Source organism: Strigops habroptila, chromosome 4 (genome assembly GCF_004027225.2).
Source record: "Strigops habroptila isolate Jane chromosome 4, bStrHab1.2.pri, whole genome shotgun sequence".
Lineage (NCBI taxonomy): Eukaryota > Metazoa > Chordata > Aves > Psittaciformes > Psittacidae > Strigops > Strigops habroptila.
The window spans coordinates 58,195,664-58,213,624 of NC_046358.1; the positions used below are offsets into that span (position 1 = coordinate 58,195,664).

Sequence of the window (17,961 nt, forward strand, 5' to 3'; positions counted from 1 at the left end):
ATAGCACAGCCATGTTTTGTTCATTAACGTAGTAGGGCAGGCAGGGCTTTGAATCTAATACTACCTAAATAGAATGAACAAACAAGAAACTATCAAATGGGACTAAAACAGAAGCAGATTTGGAAAATTAAATCCAGGACAAATCTTCAGGAAGACTAAAATTTAAGTCACAGATTTTTCAGCACAACTCCAGAGAAAGCACTAGTACAGCAGAATTAGAATTAAAGTCTCCCAAAAATGACAAAAAATACAGCACTAAAGAGAAATTACATGTGGGAAGATAGTAACTAATGAAAAATTAAAAATACAAACCAGCAATACCTAATAATGAAAATATGAATTCAGAGACCATTTACTTGAACCTTAGTCACTGTTTAGTCAACATATGGTTCCTAAAAGTTTTCTTCCATCTTATTCGGGTAAGTCAAAGCATCTCAAAGATTTTTTGAAATAGCTTGGACAAACAAAAGCCTTTGTATTGTTATCTACAGTCAGTTTTAACACCATAGAATTCCATTCTGTCAAGCTCTTTACATTTATACCAGGGATCATTTGCGTTGTATTTTTCATCCTTATTTCCTGAATCTCTCCTTTTTGAGTGTTTCATTACATAGCCCATCTCAGAACAAATAAGAAAAATGAGGAGAGAAAACAATGGCACAACTTGCCAGAGGTTTAACAAAATTGGACACTCGCCAAACTAAAAAGATAAAACACTAACCTGTGTTAACTGTTTAATACATACACCCCTTAGAGTTTTGCTACACATCCTTTGCCTCAACCAGACAGCACAGTGAGAGGAGCCAGGTCCTGTGGCTTTCCTTGCTGCCACATAAGCCTTAAATACAGAAGACGGCTCACAGTCCTAGATTATGTTTTCCATGAGTCTAGAAAATTATCTAAGCTATTTTAAGAATGTTAAGGCTGGAGGATTAAACACTTCAAAGCACCAAGAAGTGACAAGCTAAGCATCTATCTTAAACATTACTCTTTTGTTGAGATTTATAATAAAGTTCCTATTTCACCATTACATTTCTCAAACCTGAATATTTTTTTCCTTATGAAAACAAGGCATATTTTGAATGTGTGAGACTAATAAAACTGTAGCACTCAAACCTTTTAACAGAAGAGTTCTGTTCAAGTTGTATCATGAAAAATTGTGTCTCCAAAAGCATTTTCCCTGCCTCACACTGAATTTTTCACACAGATTTTCACTTGTCTGGAGAAAAAGTGTCAAGTCAGAAATGGTAGTAATATGTCTATACTCAGCCACCCAAAATCCAATTTTTTTATTTAGGCCTTTGAATAGAGTATACTATTTTCCAATAATTAGATTCTCTGAAGTAATAAAATATCTCAAAGGAACAAAGTAACAAAATATTTCTCCTTAATTTATTCTTTATTCTATTACGACCTCAGACTATTAGTTGGAGTCTCATTTGCAAAGATTTCCAAAAATGGGTCTACATTATTTGGAAAAAAACGTCAGAATTAAGCTTGAATACTGTATCCCTACCAAGCCCATTAAAGGCTTCCATAAACCACTGGCTGTTCAGCATTTTATTGGAAACACAAACTGAGTTTTGCCAGAAAGATATCCAACTTCACTGCAATAATTTTAGAGGCACAGATTTCATACCTTCTCATGTGCAAACCTTGAATTCAGCTCCCACAAAATGATCGACAGTAGCCTTTCTGAAAGGAATACACCACAGACTTAGAGTTAACTCCTATCTGCATCAAATAATCTTTTCAGAAAGCTGCACAGCTTTTTATTTAAACATTTCCCTCAAACAGGTAATCTACAACAGACCACACATGGTAAGACATGTGCACTGTTTCTCTGGATTGGATTTACTTAGCTTCAGCTTCCAACTACTACACTTTATTACAAATCTCCCTACTGACTAAAGCTCATCATCATAATGCTGTTTCTGCAATGTTCTTTAGATAATCAAGATGTCATTATTTAACCTTTGAGTTTTTCCTGTCTCAAAACATATTTAGTAACTTCTAAATACATCAAGTTAGGCGGCAGTGTTGATCTGCTGGAAGGTAGGAAGACTCTACAGAGGGATCTGGACAGGCTGGATCAGTGGGCTGTGGCCAACAGTATGAGGTTCAACAAGTCTCAATGCTGGGTCCTGCACTTGGGTGACAAAAACCCCTTGCAATGCTCCAGGCTTGGGGAAGAGTGGCTGGAAAGCTGCTCGGCAGAAAAAGACCTGGGGGTGCTGACTGACGGAGCTGAACATGAGCCAGCTTTTGCCCACACAGCCAAGGCAGCCAACAGCATCCTGGCCTGTATCAGCAACAGGGTGGCCAGCAGGGCCAGGGAAGCGATCATCTCCCTGTACTGAGCACCGGTGAGGCTGCACCCCAACTCCTGTGTTCAGTTCTGGGCCCCTCACTACAAGAGAGATATTGTGGTGCTGGAATGGGTCCAGAGAAGGGCAACAAAGCTGATGAAGGGTCTGGAGCACAGGTCTGATGAGGAATGGCTGAGGGAGCTGCGCTTGTTTAGTCTGAAGAAGAGAAGGCTCAGGGAGGACCTTACCGCTCTCTACAACTACCCGAAAGGAAGACAGATTGAGGAGGTGGCTGGTCTCTTCTCCCAGGTAAAAAGTGGTAGGACAAGAGGTAACAGCTTCAAGCTGCACCAGGGGAGGTTTAGACTGGATAAAAATTTCTTCACCAAAAGGTTAGTTAAGCACTGGAACAGGCTTCCTAGGGAAGTGGTGGAATCAACCAGCAGGGCAAAGGCAGTGAACCTGTCCCTCTGCTCTCGTGAGACCTCACTCAGAGTACTGTGCACAGTTTGGTGTCCTCAACATGAGGATATGGAACTGTTGGAACAAGTCCAAGGGCCACAAGGATGATAAAGAGGCTGGAGCACCTCCCATACAAAGAGATACTGAGAAAGTTGGGGCTGTTCAGCCTGGGGAAAAGAAGCTGCGTGGAGACTTCATAGCAGCCTTCGAGTATCTGAGGAGGGCCCAGAAGGATGCTGGAGAGGAACTCTCCACAAGGGACTGTAGTGATAGGACAAGGGGTAATGGGTTTAAACTTAAACAGGGGAAGTTCAGGTTAGATATAAGGAAGAAGTTCTTCACTGTGAGGGTGGTGACGCACTGGAACAGGTTGCCCAAAGAAATGGTAAATGCTCCATCCCTGGCAGTGTTCAAGGCCAGGCTGGACAGAGCCTTGGGCAACATAGTCTAGTGTGAGATGTCCCTGCCCATGGCAGGGGGTTGGAACTAGAAGATCTTAACATCCTTTCCAACCCAAACCATTCTATGATTCTATGAATCCTGGAAGTGTTGGTGGGTCCCTGGAAGCACTCAAAAAATGTGTAGATAAGGACCTTAGTGATATGGTTTAGTGGTGGAATTAGCAGTCCTGGGGTAATAACTGGATGTGATGATCTTCAAGGTCTTTTCCAACCTACTTGACTCTCTGATTCTATGCCTTCAGAATCCCCTCTAATCAAAATTTTCCCTCAACTGCTGATACCAGACTTCCAATAACTCCACCAAACATCCAACAGCTGCATTAGCCCTTTTGACCATACGATGTTACTGGAGACTTAAGTTCAACTGACTACCCATTGAGACAGTGTCCTCTATAGTGCCAAAAATACCAATGATCGAGAGTTGTAGTAGTCTACAAAAAATGGTTTACATTCTTTGCTCCCAAATGTTTAATGTTGTACTTAGTCATATGAAGACTGCATGGTTATTTGCACCCAGTTTACTGAGATCACATGCTATTAACAAGTTCTTTTTTATTATTTAACACTCCCCATAATAGGTCATCTTATCAATATCAGTCTTAGGTTTTACTCTAAACCACCAGTCATGGGAGGTAACGTGGGATCAGAGATGACCTACATGAACTGGACTCAGCAATGAATCACCCACTTACAATCACATTGAGACCCGAGCGTGAGCAGTCCTCAACTCACATATAATGCCCTATTTTATCTATATTGTTCATTTACTGATACTGTGCCAGATTTGGATCCCAAGAAGAACACATCAACCACTTACCAGACACTACCACCTTAATAAAAACATCAATTGTACAAAGCTATATTTCACACACCTACACTGACCAGTAGCACCAGCCACCCTCTTCAATTCTGTGTTAATTGCTCCATTACTCATATCAGACAGGGCTATAATTAAGTGGGCCTCCCTGTAAGCATTTAATTATTGGTGCATTCTTTTTTCCTGCCCTCTTGGATGCCTCACAATTATCCAATATTTAATGACAGGAAAATAACCCACAATATTACTTGTCAGTAGAATACTTTGGGCATCACTTGAGTCCAGTTTATCTGAATCTATGCAATAAAAATGCAAATTAAGTTGCTGTTATTGAACGTGCTCCTTAGCTCTTTTCCTATCATCTTGTGAGTAGGAAATCTTAAATCACTAACAATTTTAGCTTGCTGACAGAGATGGTTTAGTTATATTTAGCACTTCTAAAAGGGCAAAGTACTTGGAAGATATATGCTTATTTGGATGCATATATATATACACACATATATATATATTTCCAGCAACATGCTTCTTCGCATACATTTGCTAGGTGACTAACTGCTTTGCTTAGCTCATTTTAGAACACTGTGTGCTGGAAAAACACTAATTAGCTTCATAATGTCTTCAAATCAAGAAGCATTTAAAGATTCTTACAGTGAGGGATGCAGGCAAAAGCAAGATCTGACACACAGCTTTACAAAGAAAGTGCTATAGAGCGTGATACTTGCATGCAAGCACCTACTGGTTATCACTGTGAACATGTTGCACATACTTTAAATATGCTACTTAAACAGAGAGCACCAACAACTAAGTGATGAACAGAAAGCAACTCCTAGTAAGCACACCCAAAAAACATAAATAAAAATCACATATGTAGTCACTCAGCTGGTGACTTGATATGCACACAAGGTTTTGGTTTGGTTTTGTTTAGTTTTTTTAGAGACCAAAATCCCATCCAACAGCAAAACAAACCTAAGCACAGATTACGGAAGCTGACACATCATTTAGGTTAGAAAGTATCTCTTAAAGGAATTAAGCAGCATTCCTTTTAAGAAGAACTGCAAAATTTATGACAGGACTTGCCACAACCAGATACAGTAGCCTTTAGAATGGACTTTTATTGTAGTTTTTGAGATGCAATAGATTGTACATAGCACCTACCTTGAATGTTTACAAAGTTTACGAGGTCTATTATGCAATTTCCGATCCCAATTCTCTGGATCACTGGAGTTACTGTCATAAGGATGAGGCCGCCCTGCCATTCCACTGCCAGCTTCCTCACACTACTGCTCTGAAAAGCACACATGCAGCACTCACAACCTACATTAAGAGAGCAGTGTTTACCTTTAAATAATGCCACACAGAAAAAGAGAAGAATTAGACATGCAGAATTTAGTGCTGTTAGGTTTTGGGGTTTTTTAATAAAGATTATAGAAAACAGGATACACTGAACCACAACTTCTAAATAGCATGACAATCATACATACATTTTGCCGCTACCTGCACTGAAAGATTATTTTTTAAGAAATACAGTTCTATAAATGATGGCAGACAAGCTCAATTTTGCCACAATTAATTTCACTGTGTCCAAATAAAAAAGTCACTGGTTATGAAACACAAGACAAATACATCATAATTTTCTTTCAAATGTATAAAGTTAATTCAAAGAAAGATCTCAGCTGTAGAAGAAACACCAACAGTTGTACAATTCGAATGGCTGACCAAGAGGAAAACAAAATTAATATTAACAAACAGTTAAGATATCTGAGTCCTTACTCCAAAATGAAACCAACAGCAATCCTTAGAAACACTCAACGTAGTCCAGTTTTACTGACTTTTGCAGTAAAGTCACAAAAAAGTAATAGAAAAATAGATATTACAAGCCTAACCTTCCTTGACTGGGATCCATTATTACATTTAACTCCCACTGAAATTTACTCCAAAATGACTAAAATGACTGTCAATAAAGAGAGCCAAATTTCAGATGACTGGTGTTCAAGTCATACCTATAAGTGACACTTGTGTCAAGAGAGTTGCACAGTTCAGAATGACCTTGTTACAAAAACAAATGACCGGGTTATAAAAACAAATGACCTGGTTACAAAAACGGAAAAGTAGCCCCAAGTGAACAGCTGATGATTGTACAGCATCTGGAAAAAAAAAATACCAAATTACAAGTAAGCCTGCTATGTTTTTCTACAATTTTAAGCTAAATATTTTAGAAACATTGTATCTCCACTCCACCTTTATTATATTTTTATTACATGCAATAAAATTTGTCCTTTTTGGAAATAAGTTCCAAAGGAATTTAAACTTCTCTAAAACAGGTAGCTTCTCAAATAAAATGTCCTTCTAGCGAGGAAAATAGAAAAGCTATTCTGACAAATTTAGATTTTCTTAGCTAAATTTAGACCCCAAAATTTTTATTACGGGGCATGGTAGAGAACAAGCTTCTTGAAAATATTAGTTGCATGCGAGTTTTTCCTTCATGTTCAGTTCTAACAAAGAGAACAGATTTTATACCAAGTATACAATCTCCTCCACAGGGTTGGGGTTTTTTCCTGTTATGGTTTCTATAATTAAGCACACTTTGATTGGAAGATTTGTATGGTCAGATGTCCATATAGAGTCAGGAAAGGAAAAAACATTTTATGTAAAATTACAGGAAATACCCAACTTCGGGGGGCGGGGGAAGAAAAAAAGAAAAAAAGTCCCCTTAAGAGTTTCATTGTGTATTACATGGAAATTCACGTTATCAAAGCACAGTCAATGGGTGACAATACTACACAAACATGGAAAGTTATAGGATTTGCGCACATTAATCAGGTGTGTTTAGATGCTTAACGAGGAAAAACCTACAACCTATTCCAGAACAGAAAAAGTATTATTAAGGAGACACAGGGAAGGAAGCCTGGTTTATAAATCCAGTTGCAAGTTATCTCAGCAGCAGCCATTCAGAATTCAGGTGCAATATGACATACCATTTCTCTACACAAGCAATGCAAAAATGAAGACACCTTTTATCCTGTATTGAAACAAATCGTGTTCATTACATTGAGTCACTTGAGCAAGATACATAGGAGTTTTACTGCTTGTGGCAACAGCACAGTTTAGAAAAAAAAGCAAAGACCAGCAGTCTCCCAGCAGAACACCACAGCTCCCATTCATTCTGCAATTGCTCCCAGCTACTGACCACTGCAGGTCCTGCTTCAACTCTGGCTGAAGCACACCACATTGATGGGCTCATTTAGCACCACATGTTCCTTTTCAAGTTCTTCTTTGTTTCCACACATTCTCTCTTTCTTTTAAAACCACCTGAAACACAGATGAACCTCACCTCTCATGTATGGACCAAAGCAGGTGCCTCATCAGAAACAGGTTGTCAGCCAGCACCCAGTTCTTACTCATTTCATTGAAATACTCTAGGACATCAATATTTGAATTTAGCTTTCACACTGGAAAGACATGTAAAATATTTTGCAAGAACTGCAGCTGAAAGGACAATTTAAAGCCACTTTCTTAAATTGTCTCACACTTTCTGCCTTCTCCCCATCTTTCATTTAACTAAAGCGACAGATTCAACAGAAGGGTATAGGTTCATATACACTTCAAATAAAAGGATTGTTTTAAGTAGATCAGTTCCTCAATCTATTCGGATCAGTTCCTCAATCTGCTTTGCTATGCAGCTACACGTTTAACAATAGATGACACAGAAGGACAGAAACAAACAAATGGAACTGCTCCTCATGAACAGCAGCATTCCCTTTTTCCATCTTGAAGCACACGAGGAACCTCAGTATTGTCACTGATGAAGTACCAGTGGCACGCAACTCAGAACTAGAGCAGTTATGAAAAAAAGGTAAACAATCTGAAAGCATCCAAAGCCACATCTTGTGAAACTTCTAACGCAGTTCCAAACACGTCACACTATGAACTTGTAAACAAGAAACAGCCTTTCCTCCATCCTCCACTCAGCAGGATCTTAAGAAACAACACTTCTCTAAGAAATAATTTGCTGTAATTCAGCTGATTTTTTTCCTTTTTAAGTTTTAACAAACCTATAAACTATAAATAAGGAATATTTTCTGATGATTTTCTCCCTTGAAAAAGGAAAATTTTCAGTTAGTAAATACTGTATAAATTCCTTAAAGTTACTAACTAGTCCTCCTGATTATTTTTAAACACTTCTGCAAATCCATTTTCTTCTGCAACAGAAAAGAATTTGTTTCAACTGTGCTTCAAATTATTTCTTTCCCCCCCCACAGATTCACACTGTGGGCAATAAAGAAAGCACTTTTTGCAGAACATTCTGGCCTTCTGCATAAAGCAAAAAACCTGCAAAAAATACATAGACCTAAGTACTATTCAATGCCTGCCATGAAATCAAGGAACTACATCTGAAACATTAGTAAAGGCAAAAAGGTACTGGGAGCACATGAAATAAAGAATCAAATCCAAACAGCCTTTGTAGATCACAAACCACCGTCATATTGGCCAAAATAATTGCCATTCTAATTTAATTAGCTACTAAGCAATTCTCCAAGTGTAAAGAATGATTTCTCACTCCTCTGCAGAAAGCTAATACTCCAAAGAGATATCCCAGGGAATAACTGGGTAAAATAGGAAACCAGGAAGCAGACTTAAATTTTCAAAGCTTTTAAGACAGACAGCTAGAACACTTCAGATTTGCTAATATCAACTTGAAGCTGGAATCATCACTAATTTATGAAAGTTGTAGACTACTCAAATAGAAGGTAATTGTAAAGACAGACAGTGGGTTTGGGAAGCTAACAGCTGATGTGGTAGAGCCACTCCAGGCATTGCAAAATACACCCATTAACGTGTTTACACCACTACTTGAAGAGCTCATGAAAGGATGTATCAGACACTAACTTGTGACAGCTGTAGAACAGATTATGTTAAATAACACTTAAAGCATATTGAGTTCTGTGTCATGACAAAATACAACGCACAAAAGATGCACAGCAGATTAAGCAATGTTTAGACAACACCAGATGCGGGACAGAAATGGACATATACTTTTGTGAGATGCAGGACTTGCACTCAAGGTATGCAGGTGAGGAGAAAAAGATGATCTTTGGAAATTTGTCAGGAAAGAAGTAAAGCTAATCTCAACCAATATCAGTACATTTCAAGACAGCCAGCCACATTATATTTATTGAGAATACTAGTCAGGATGAAAAGCTCTGGAGTCTTACTAAGCAAGATGACTAAAATAACATGAAATTTTGAAGTAGAGGCCCAAGACGTCACCTTCCAGACATCAACTCATCAGGTGGAACAAAGAACTGATTGCTCCAGCTGTCAGTACAGAAGACAACATTGAGGTAACTAACACGTAATACTTCAGGCAGCTACTTCAGCTTTAAGCCTCGGTCAGACACATTTCCTAAAGTAGGACAGGTTTCAAAAGCTCATCTGCTCTAACCTGCTCTATCAGTGAGATACACTGTAAAGGTGAACCAGGATAACCTGAAAGATCCAATAGACAAGTAACCAGCTAGGACAAAACCTGGCATTAGTGGTGACAGAAACTTCAAGATTCAGATTATTTAGACTTCCTGTGACAGTCTGCTGTTTGCTGCCTCTAGGCATCAAAGCACAAAAGCAACAACAACAAAAACTAACAAGTGAGATTTACTGGGAATGCAAGCACAGTGACATTACATCCTAATTAAGAAATACAGTTCAAACTACACATGCTTATAATGCAAACACTGCATCTCATGGAAATCCACACCTACCAAGTGAGTTTCTTGCAAACTAGCACAGACATCAGTCACAATCCAGCCACATAAAGTAGCTTTAGAAATTACCATCACTGAAATGTTATCAAACTGATGCTGATTAAAGCATACCTGAGAACCATCCCTTGCATTACAGTCTCAACATTAACATAGTAGGTCAGGATTGAAGCTTCTCTTAATGTGTATGAGGGGAAAAAAAATTTTTAAGAAAAACAAGCAGTCATGGGAAGCTGATGATATTCCTATTTTATAGCACCATAAGCAACAGACATCCAGTGATGTAAGCTTTAACTTAATTCTTAAAAGGAACATGACAACAACACTCCTATCTGGTATCAGAAGCCTAAAAAACGCAAGAGGCAGATGATTCCCAACTCCCCCTCTGTATTAGGATTCATTGTGTAAAATCAGCCTAGGTCTACCTGTAAAAAGCTCAGTTGATTGAGCAACTTCTCCCACACAAAGCAGAATCATGGTTGTCACTGCGGGGAAAAAGGAACAGAATCTAACTTCTTGACACTCCTTCCAGCCCCATCCCCTCATGCCCACCAATGTAAAACAGAAAGCAGACAGACACAGGCTTTGGCAACACTCAGCATCAGTGACAAAATGAAACAGTATCAGGTAGGTTTCATGAAGCAACAAGCAAGGTCTACACCCATGGCTGTTACCCAGCAGTAACAGTGTATCTCAGTGAGCAAGAAAATGCCATATGATTTTTCAAATTAATTCTAAGTTAGCCTTTTATTTTATACATATTTTAAAGGAATACATAGTTTTATTGCTAGGAACAGCACTGGGCCAAGATTTAAGCAACACTGCTAAAACAAGCTGTGCTGAAAGAAACTGGCATATAATGAGATTTTGATTTTTGTGAATGCATAAAAGACAAAACAGCCCCAGCCTCAAGCATGCAATCTAGGAAAGCACACAGTTTATAAAAACGTGACAAAAAAAACCACCCCAAAAAACCCCAAAAAACAAAAAAACCCAACAAACCAGCAGTGATGACATTTGTGACTAACTTAATAAGTAGTTATCACCCACACATCAGCTGTTTACCATTTTAAAATGCAATGGCACCTAGAAAGAAACCTGGGCTTTGAGAAAGAATTTAGCATGTGATACTAAAGCTGCTTTAACTTATTGTCCTTCTTAACCCCCAGTTAAAACCAAGTGTGGACAAAAGCACAAATAACAACGTGTGTTGAAAAGCACTCCTAAGAAGTCACCAAGAGCATTATCAGTAGATAGCAACAAGTTTTTGAGACAGAAATGGTACAAATAGAAAGGTAATATGAAAAGACATTCGGCAGATTCCTGAAATTAGAAAATCAAAATTCCTCTGTGATATTTTGCAAGACAGAGTCCCAGTCAAAGACAAATCCACACTGACAGACCTGCAGAACAAACAGAGTGGAACAGTTGTCCTTAACTACAGAGAAATGGTTAAAGAAAAAAAAAAACCCAGCCAGATCCTTTTGACTGTACTTGTGTTCAAGTTATAGGAAAATCAAGGTAACCTACAGAAAATGATGCAAAGACGGATTTTTTTTTTTAGCTGAGATAAAAAAAAATAACAAGTGTGAACTGTAAGGTTATGAACTGTGAGCAGTGTGAAGATGATAATTTGAACTGTATTTATGGATCACCTAACTCAAGCGCAAATTGAAGAGAGTAAGAGAGGGTCTTCCAGGGAAAGGATCACCAAAGCTGAAGCAACAACAGAGATAAGCGCTCTTTAAATGAATCAGTGAAGATGATTCGTGAAGAAAAAACACACACAAAATTAAGAACAGAGAAGACAGCCAAAAGGCTACCATGAAGCCAGGTTTTAAGCGTGTACTCGAACCTGTGACAGGCAGCCAACATGAAGGAAAAAAAAACCCAACATACCAGAACAAAAAGATACAACACTCAACGACTCCTTTGGACAAAGAAGCCAGACAAGTGAGAGAAACACACCTGGAAAAGGTCTATGATGGAGCTGGATTCAAATTCTGAAAGAAGAGAGTTCTAAAGTGATACATTTCATGGGATCAGAGATAAAAAGAAAAAGGACGCAGAAGCTAGAAACAGAAGCAAATTTAAAGGAAAAAAGTAATGACAGGCAACGCTGACACATAATTGTACTACGACTGATTTATCATAAAAGCAATTGTTATTTTCTACAAATAAAATATGGTTACAACGAAAAGTATCATAAAGATATTGAATGCATTATGAAATCATATGAGGAGGTAAATCAGTGCTCAGGGACTACATGATCGCTGTCAGCCAGTCCTAAGCAATAATACTGCTTCTGTACAGCCCTCATAGCAACCGCAGGCTTTACCGACACACAATATGATTAAAACTAGTAATTTAAGCAGTGTTCGGCCCGCTCGTGACACCACACGCAACAGTCATCAAGGCACAGCGGCCGGCTGCGGGTAATCGCTGTACGATGCTTTCAGAGCGTAAAAGCTTCAGCACACGACCCGTCTGAGGCGACGGGAAACCCGCCGCTAGGCCCGCGTGGCGGTGTTCTGCCTCAGGAGGCCGGCTAAGGTGCTCCGAGGCGACGGTGGGTGACACAACCCCGGTCCGGTCCGGTCCTTCGCAGGGCAAGGGGCCGGCAAAGACACGGACGAGCTGCCCTCCCTGAGAGGGACACAGCCCAGGAGCTGAGAGCCGGGCCGCACTGGGCCCGCCGCCGGCGCGGCAGCCCCGGCACACAGCCCCCGCGCGGCCCGGCCAGGGCTCGCTCTCAGTCGCGCCGCCACCGCCCGCCACTCACCCGCGCGGCACCGCTGCCGAACCACCGCCTCCCGCCGACACCGACCGCTGCGCCCAGGCCCGGCAACCGCCGCCGCCGCCAGCTCTCGCGAGAGCCGCCCAACGCGCAACGGAGGAGGAGGCGGCTGCACCGAGATCTCACGAGACTTGCGGAGCAGGGGGCGGGGCGCGGCACCACGCGACGCCGTTGCTAGGGGCTGGCCGGCACCCTGAAGCTGCCGTTGCTATGGCGGGGCCGGCTGGTAGCGAGCCGGGCCGCGCCGGGGCCGCCTGCGGGCCGCCGCCGTGCCCGGTGGGAGGACATCGCGATCCCGCCGCAGGCTGTGAGGTCAAACGGGAGCAGGGTGGAGGCTGCCCGTATGAGAGGCTGAGAGGCTGTGCTGGAGAGCGAGCGCCGCCCGCCGGCGGGAAGAGCGGCTCCCGCCTGCCGCCGCGGAAAGGTGCAGGGAAAGATGGGGCAGGTGAGCCGCAGTTTCTCCTGTGAAGCTACACTGAGGGGAAGACAACCGGGCAGCTGCCTTTCCGCTGGAGCTCTGTCAATGTTTGCACACGGAAGTTGTGAGGAACAACCGTTTACGGTTTTACATAGCCCCATGGAACCCCATCTACCCCGGCCCGGCACAGAAGAAAAACCCAAAGAAAGATGTAATATAGTTTAGCTAGACAAGCTGACATCTCCACCATCTCAACCTGCATCCTAAAATTGATTCCTGATTTAGATTACAACTACAATTTTTAGCTTCGTACAGCCCTATAGGTTATATAGAATCTGTATAATCTGCAATCTGTTTAGGAATACAATTGGTGGATGTGGCTTTCATTCCATAGTACCCCAGCAGAATTATCATGTTCCACGCTGTAGGCAGCTTCCGTGTACTGAAGTGTCACAGTTGTTGAGATGACACTAGGCCCTTTGCACTCCTAGTGGAGTGGAGGAGAATTAACTGATAGCAAGCCCAGACTGTATACAGATCTAAAGACAACCTTTGTCTCTTTTCCAAGATATTCTCTATAGCATCATTATTAAACAGGCAGGGCTTGACTTCTATACCAGGTGAAAGGACTGTAGAACTCTAGACAGTAAGTATATTGAAGCAAATTTGAATTAGTGAAGAGTTTCTGAGGAGGAAAATGAGCAAGTCTTTGCTCAAACTTTTGAATCTTTATCAGTTCTCTTTTGTGCTCTATGGGAAGCCAGTCTGATTGCACACTGGATATTTTGGGGTAGCCTCACTGTGAAGATCAGCCACCATGTATGGGTTCTTCTCAGAGTCTCATAAAACGCTATTTTAAGCCACTGTTGGACCAGACCTCCCAGGGAAAATATGCAGGTAAGAGGGAACATGCTTCTGTATCTTACTGATGAATATATTCACCTTGAGCAGGAGTTTAACCTCTTGTGGAGGAAGTTGGCAAATTTGCTGTCAGGTTCCAGAGACTGGAACTGTATAGCCAATGCCTCTTGTACTTGTTATGGATCTTACAGAGCATTCTTCTCTTTCAGAGACACCTAAGTATTAATCTAAAGATTCAGTGAGTGTACACCTCTGGACATCCCTGGTGCATTATCGGATCTGACTGCTTCAGGCAGGGAATATTAGATAGATGAGTTGTGCACCTTATGCACATTGGGGAGAGAAGGGAAAGAAGGGGGCGAGAGAGCAGGGATTTGTGTCTTTGCTGTACCAAAATGCACCACAAAAGACAGAAGCTTTGCAACATAGAGCAAAACAGGAATCTGATAAATTAATTCTCTTTTCCATCTTTTAACTATGGCCACAGAGATAAACCACACAGTTCCAGAAATCCACCAGTAGAACAATGACAGCCAAGCAGTCCAAACAAAAGCTGTTAGCATGCGCTAACTAGGCAGGGAGTCAGATGTTACATGCCACTTAGCAGGGAGCTGAGCAATATTAAACAGCAGTATTTATGCAGACAAAGTTAGAAGCAGCTAAGAAAGCCAGATCACTTGCAGTTAAATCATCAGCAGTAGGTTTTACCTACAGATCCTACAGTTTATCTAGCTTTTATTACAGTTCTTGTGATTATGGCCTTGTTCATTTTTAATGGGGTGGGTGGTTTTTTTCACATGCTACTATTTTACTTCCCTCAGGATGGATATTGATATTAATGCTTCCTGTTTCAATGAGTCATGAGTGAGAGAAACGGTTATATTTCTTTTCACTGACAATTTTACAAAAAGTAAGTTTGTACAATACATATCCATCTGCACAGGGTAGGTCTTTGAGGACACAGGTCTTAGCAAAAAGCCCTTGCCAGATCTTAAAGCAAGGTTTTCTGCCTTGAAAGGAAGTCTATGCATAGAAACCACATTCTAAAGGGAGGAAAGAGGCCTTCTAGATACACTCCATCTTTGGAAGGCTGACCCTGGGGATGTGAAGGGATGTGGACCTAATATTTTTCTAACTTCATCTCACTCTAACAGGGGACACAGCAAGCCTCCTCTGGCAGTCACATGAATGTCTGTTGTGAAGTACAGACTCACCTAGTATTTACATTATTTACATGCAAATACGCAACCCAGCATAGACTTAAGGTGCATACCAGTGCGAGTGTGGGAAGAGAACTCGAGCATACCCAAAAGTCATGCCACTCCAGTGATGTTGGCTGCAGGTGAGGTTTTGGCTCATGCTAGCTAGAAGCTACTTATTCAGCCATGTGCAAGCTCAGTTCTTTCCCTCTCTTTCCTTGTTCTTTTATAAAGATAGGTAGGCAATATCATTTATCTGTCCATACTGTTTATTTGTCAGATCTTTATCATGCCTCTTTTTATTTATTGCTTTTCTGAGTGCTGCTGTTACGTATGTGAACATATGCTGAAACATATGTGTTTCAGTGGACCTATTATTTCTTACCATCCTCTTTATAGCCCCCTCAATCTGTGGAAGAGAGATGACCAAAATTTCACATTAGTCCAGGGGAAGATAAATCTTTGCAATAGATCATGATATTAAAATATTTTTGATAACATCCTCTACCCTACTCTGATAATTTTGCTGTTTTGACTGCTGCTACACTGATCAGAGGTTTAAGCTGAAAAACTGTAACAAATTTGTTTTCTAGATAATTACAACTGGTAAGTAATTACGTTCAAATTATATCTTTCTTTCTAATGGGCATTACCTAGCACTAACACATCTGCCACTGTGCTGTCTTTAGTCCTTCTGAAGAATCATACTGTATGTAGGCAAAGCAAATATGATTTTATCCATAAACAGGACAGCGCTGAGCACAGTTTGTCTGTGGCCATATTTCCACCTAAGTGATAGTGAGTGGTGTATCCTCTATCTCTGACCCTGAAGCCCTTCATAAGCAACAAGTATTTTTTTGAAGTGTACAGAAAGTTTAAATATTTGTGTATGCATCTTTCATCTACTGGATAGCTGAAGATTAGGAAGAACAAGTTGTTTAGATAATAGAATTCTTTTTTTTAGATAAAAATGAAGGAGTTTATTAGTTTGGTGCTTGAAGGTTATACAGTTTCTGCATGTGTCATTATTGTAAAGGAACAGAAATACACTTGTGCAAGGTAAACACCTTCTCTATAACCATTGATTTTGTGTGTAGGAAAGACAAAAGGAAAAGTAAAAATTGCTTTCATCATTATTTTTATATTTATATTGCTGTAATAAAGCAAAATGGCTTAATAACCTTGCCCCAAATGCTAAATTATATCAGAATAGTTACAGATCAGTCAGTTATTATGCTTTAAAACAATGTCCAAGAGCTTTTGGTCCACTTTATTTGGTAATATGTGAGACATAGGTAGAAAAATGCAATTTTATTTAAGTTAGCACAGATGTCTGATGAAAGAATAAATAGAAAGTGCACTTCAAGGCCTTGATTCTACAAATAGACAAGTAGCATGGAACCTTTGCCTGCGTGTGAGAGGGGCATCGATGTGCACAGATGTACCATCTGCTTGCAGCATCAGGGCCTCTACATTACTAAAGTATAGCCAAGATTATGAACTACACTTTGCTAGTTACAAATACCTTTCTAGCCTCCAGCAGATTGCATTTATATTTGTAACAATTTATGAGTTTTTTACTAGGTTGCCCAAGCTGTGCTAGACATCAAACAAACAAATACAAAGTGATATGGGAACATACCTGCAGACTCTTTGGCTTAGAGCAGCAATTCATCTAGGTTTGAGTTTTGGCAATGGCAACCACCATTTTTCCTACTGAGAAAACATTCTTATTAGTCAGAAATGATTGAGGGTCCTAAGAACACATGTGCATATACCATTCAAAATATTTTTTTATTTGCTACTTTTAAAAATTATTATCAGAATTGATCTTTTTCCATCCCTATTTATGCTGGTTATGTCTGATTCTGGTTCAGTTCTACCAGCTAATGGTTCTTCTCCCAGGTTGATTTCTGGTTCTCATTTTTGGGGATTTGGCAAACTGAATTCCCAATTCTAAAAAAAGTTGCATATGAAAATGAGTTATTTTATTTATGAGAGCCACTGGTCTCACAAACAAAAAATATTTACACAGGAGGCCTAGCACAACGTACAGAAATTCAGATATAGTTTACAGTGAAAATGACGGACAAAAAATACATACTGCAATATTTTTGTTTCAATTGTAATTGTCTGGAATAGAATAATTTGCCAGTTCTATAGTTAGGGGCCATGCTTAAACACATGCTAATTTCTCTGCTCCCACTGTTTCTGCAGTTAATTATAGGTTATCATCTTTTGGAAGAGGGGAAGGCGATGAAGCCTTCCCTTCATTTCAGTATTTTGCAAAATTCTATTCTCCTATTTCGTACAAAATTTGTTTTAATCTTATCCCATTGTACTTTCATCTTAAACTTTACCTTCCTAGTTTATGTTTGCACTCTTTAATCCTAAACACTTAACATTCAGCTTTTGCTATGTAGTTAGTGTTCATCTGATTTTAGGCCTTCTTCAGAAAATAAATGTGGATTTAAGTTTACATATTTTCATTCGTGCAAAGTTAAACAAAATTTAACCTTAGGCAAAATGGTGCCCTATTCTGGAGACAGATTCCACTGCATTTATTCAGTGTGTGTTAACAGTAGGAGTAGGCCTAGTGATTACATACAAATACTGTCCATGCAAGAGCAGTAGAACTGGTCTTACATGACTGCACCTTTCCTGCTGTTTTGGATTTCTTTTTCTTTTTTATGCCAGAAATTTATAAGATACATTAGCCATATAAAAGATACCCAGAAATTATCAGCAATGGTCATCAGTGGACTGTAAATACTTTTTATTACTTGGTTGTGAAATATCTAGCTCAATGGGGCTACAATCTTGAACAGAGCCTTTAATCCTTACTGCAGTTTGAATAAATAATAATAAAATGCCCTAC

The 17,961-nt window shown here is 40.0% G+C and overlaps 1 protein-coding gene across 4 annotated transcripts in view; it reads right to left on the reverse strand.

Annotated features, from left to right (window-relative positions):
- The window catches only part of BTBD10 (BTB domain containing 10), a 31,620-nt gene extending 18,923 nt beyond the window's left edge, over nucleotides 1–12,697 (reverse strand). Inside the window, exons 1-2 of one of the 4 annotated variants that reach the window (XM_030485423.1) lie at nucleotides 12,591–12,697; nucleotides 5,205–5,363 (exon numbers count right to left, since the gene is read on the reverse strand). In XM_030485423.1, the coding sequence (XP_030341283.1) occupies nucleotides 5,205–5,305 (101 nt within the window). In that variant the 5' untranslated portion in view covers nucleotides 5,306–5,363; nucleotides 12,591–12,697. The remainder of the gene's footprint in view (nucleotides 1–5,204; nucleotides 5,364–12,590) is intronic. The other 3 variants (XM_030485425.1, XM_030485424.1, XM_030485426.1) reach the window with 3 other exon arrangements.
- Nucleotides 12,698–17,961: the final 5,264 nt, after the last annotated feature.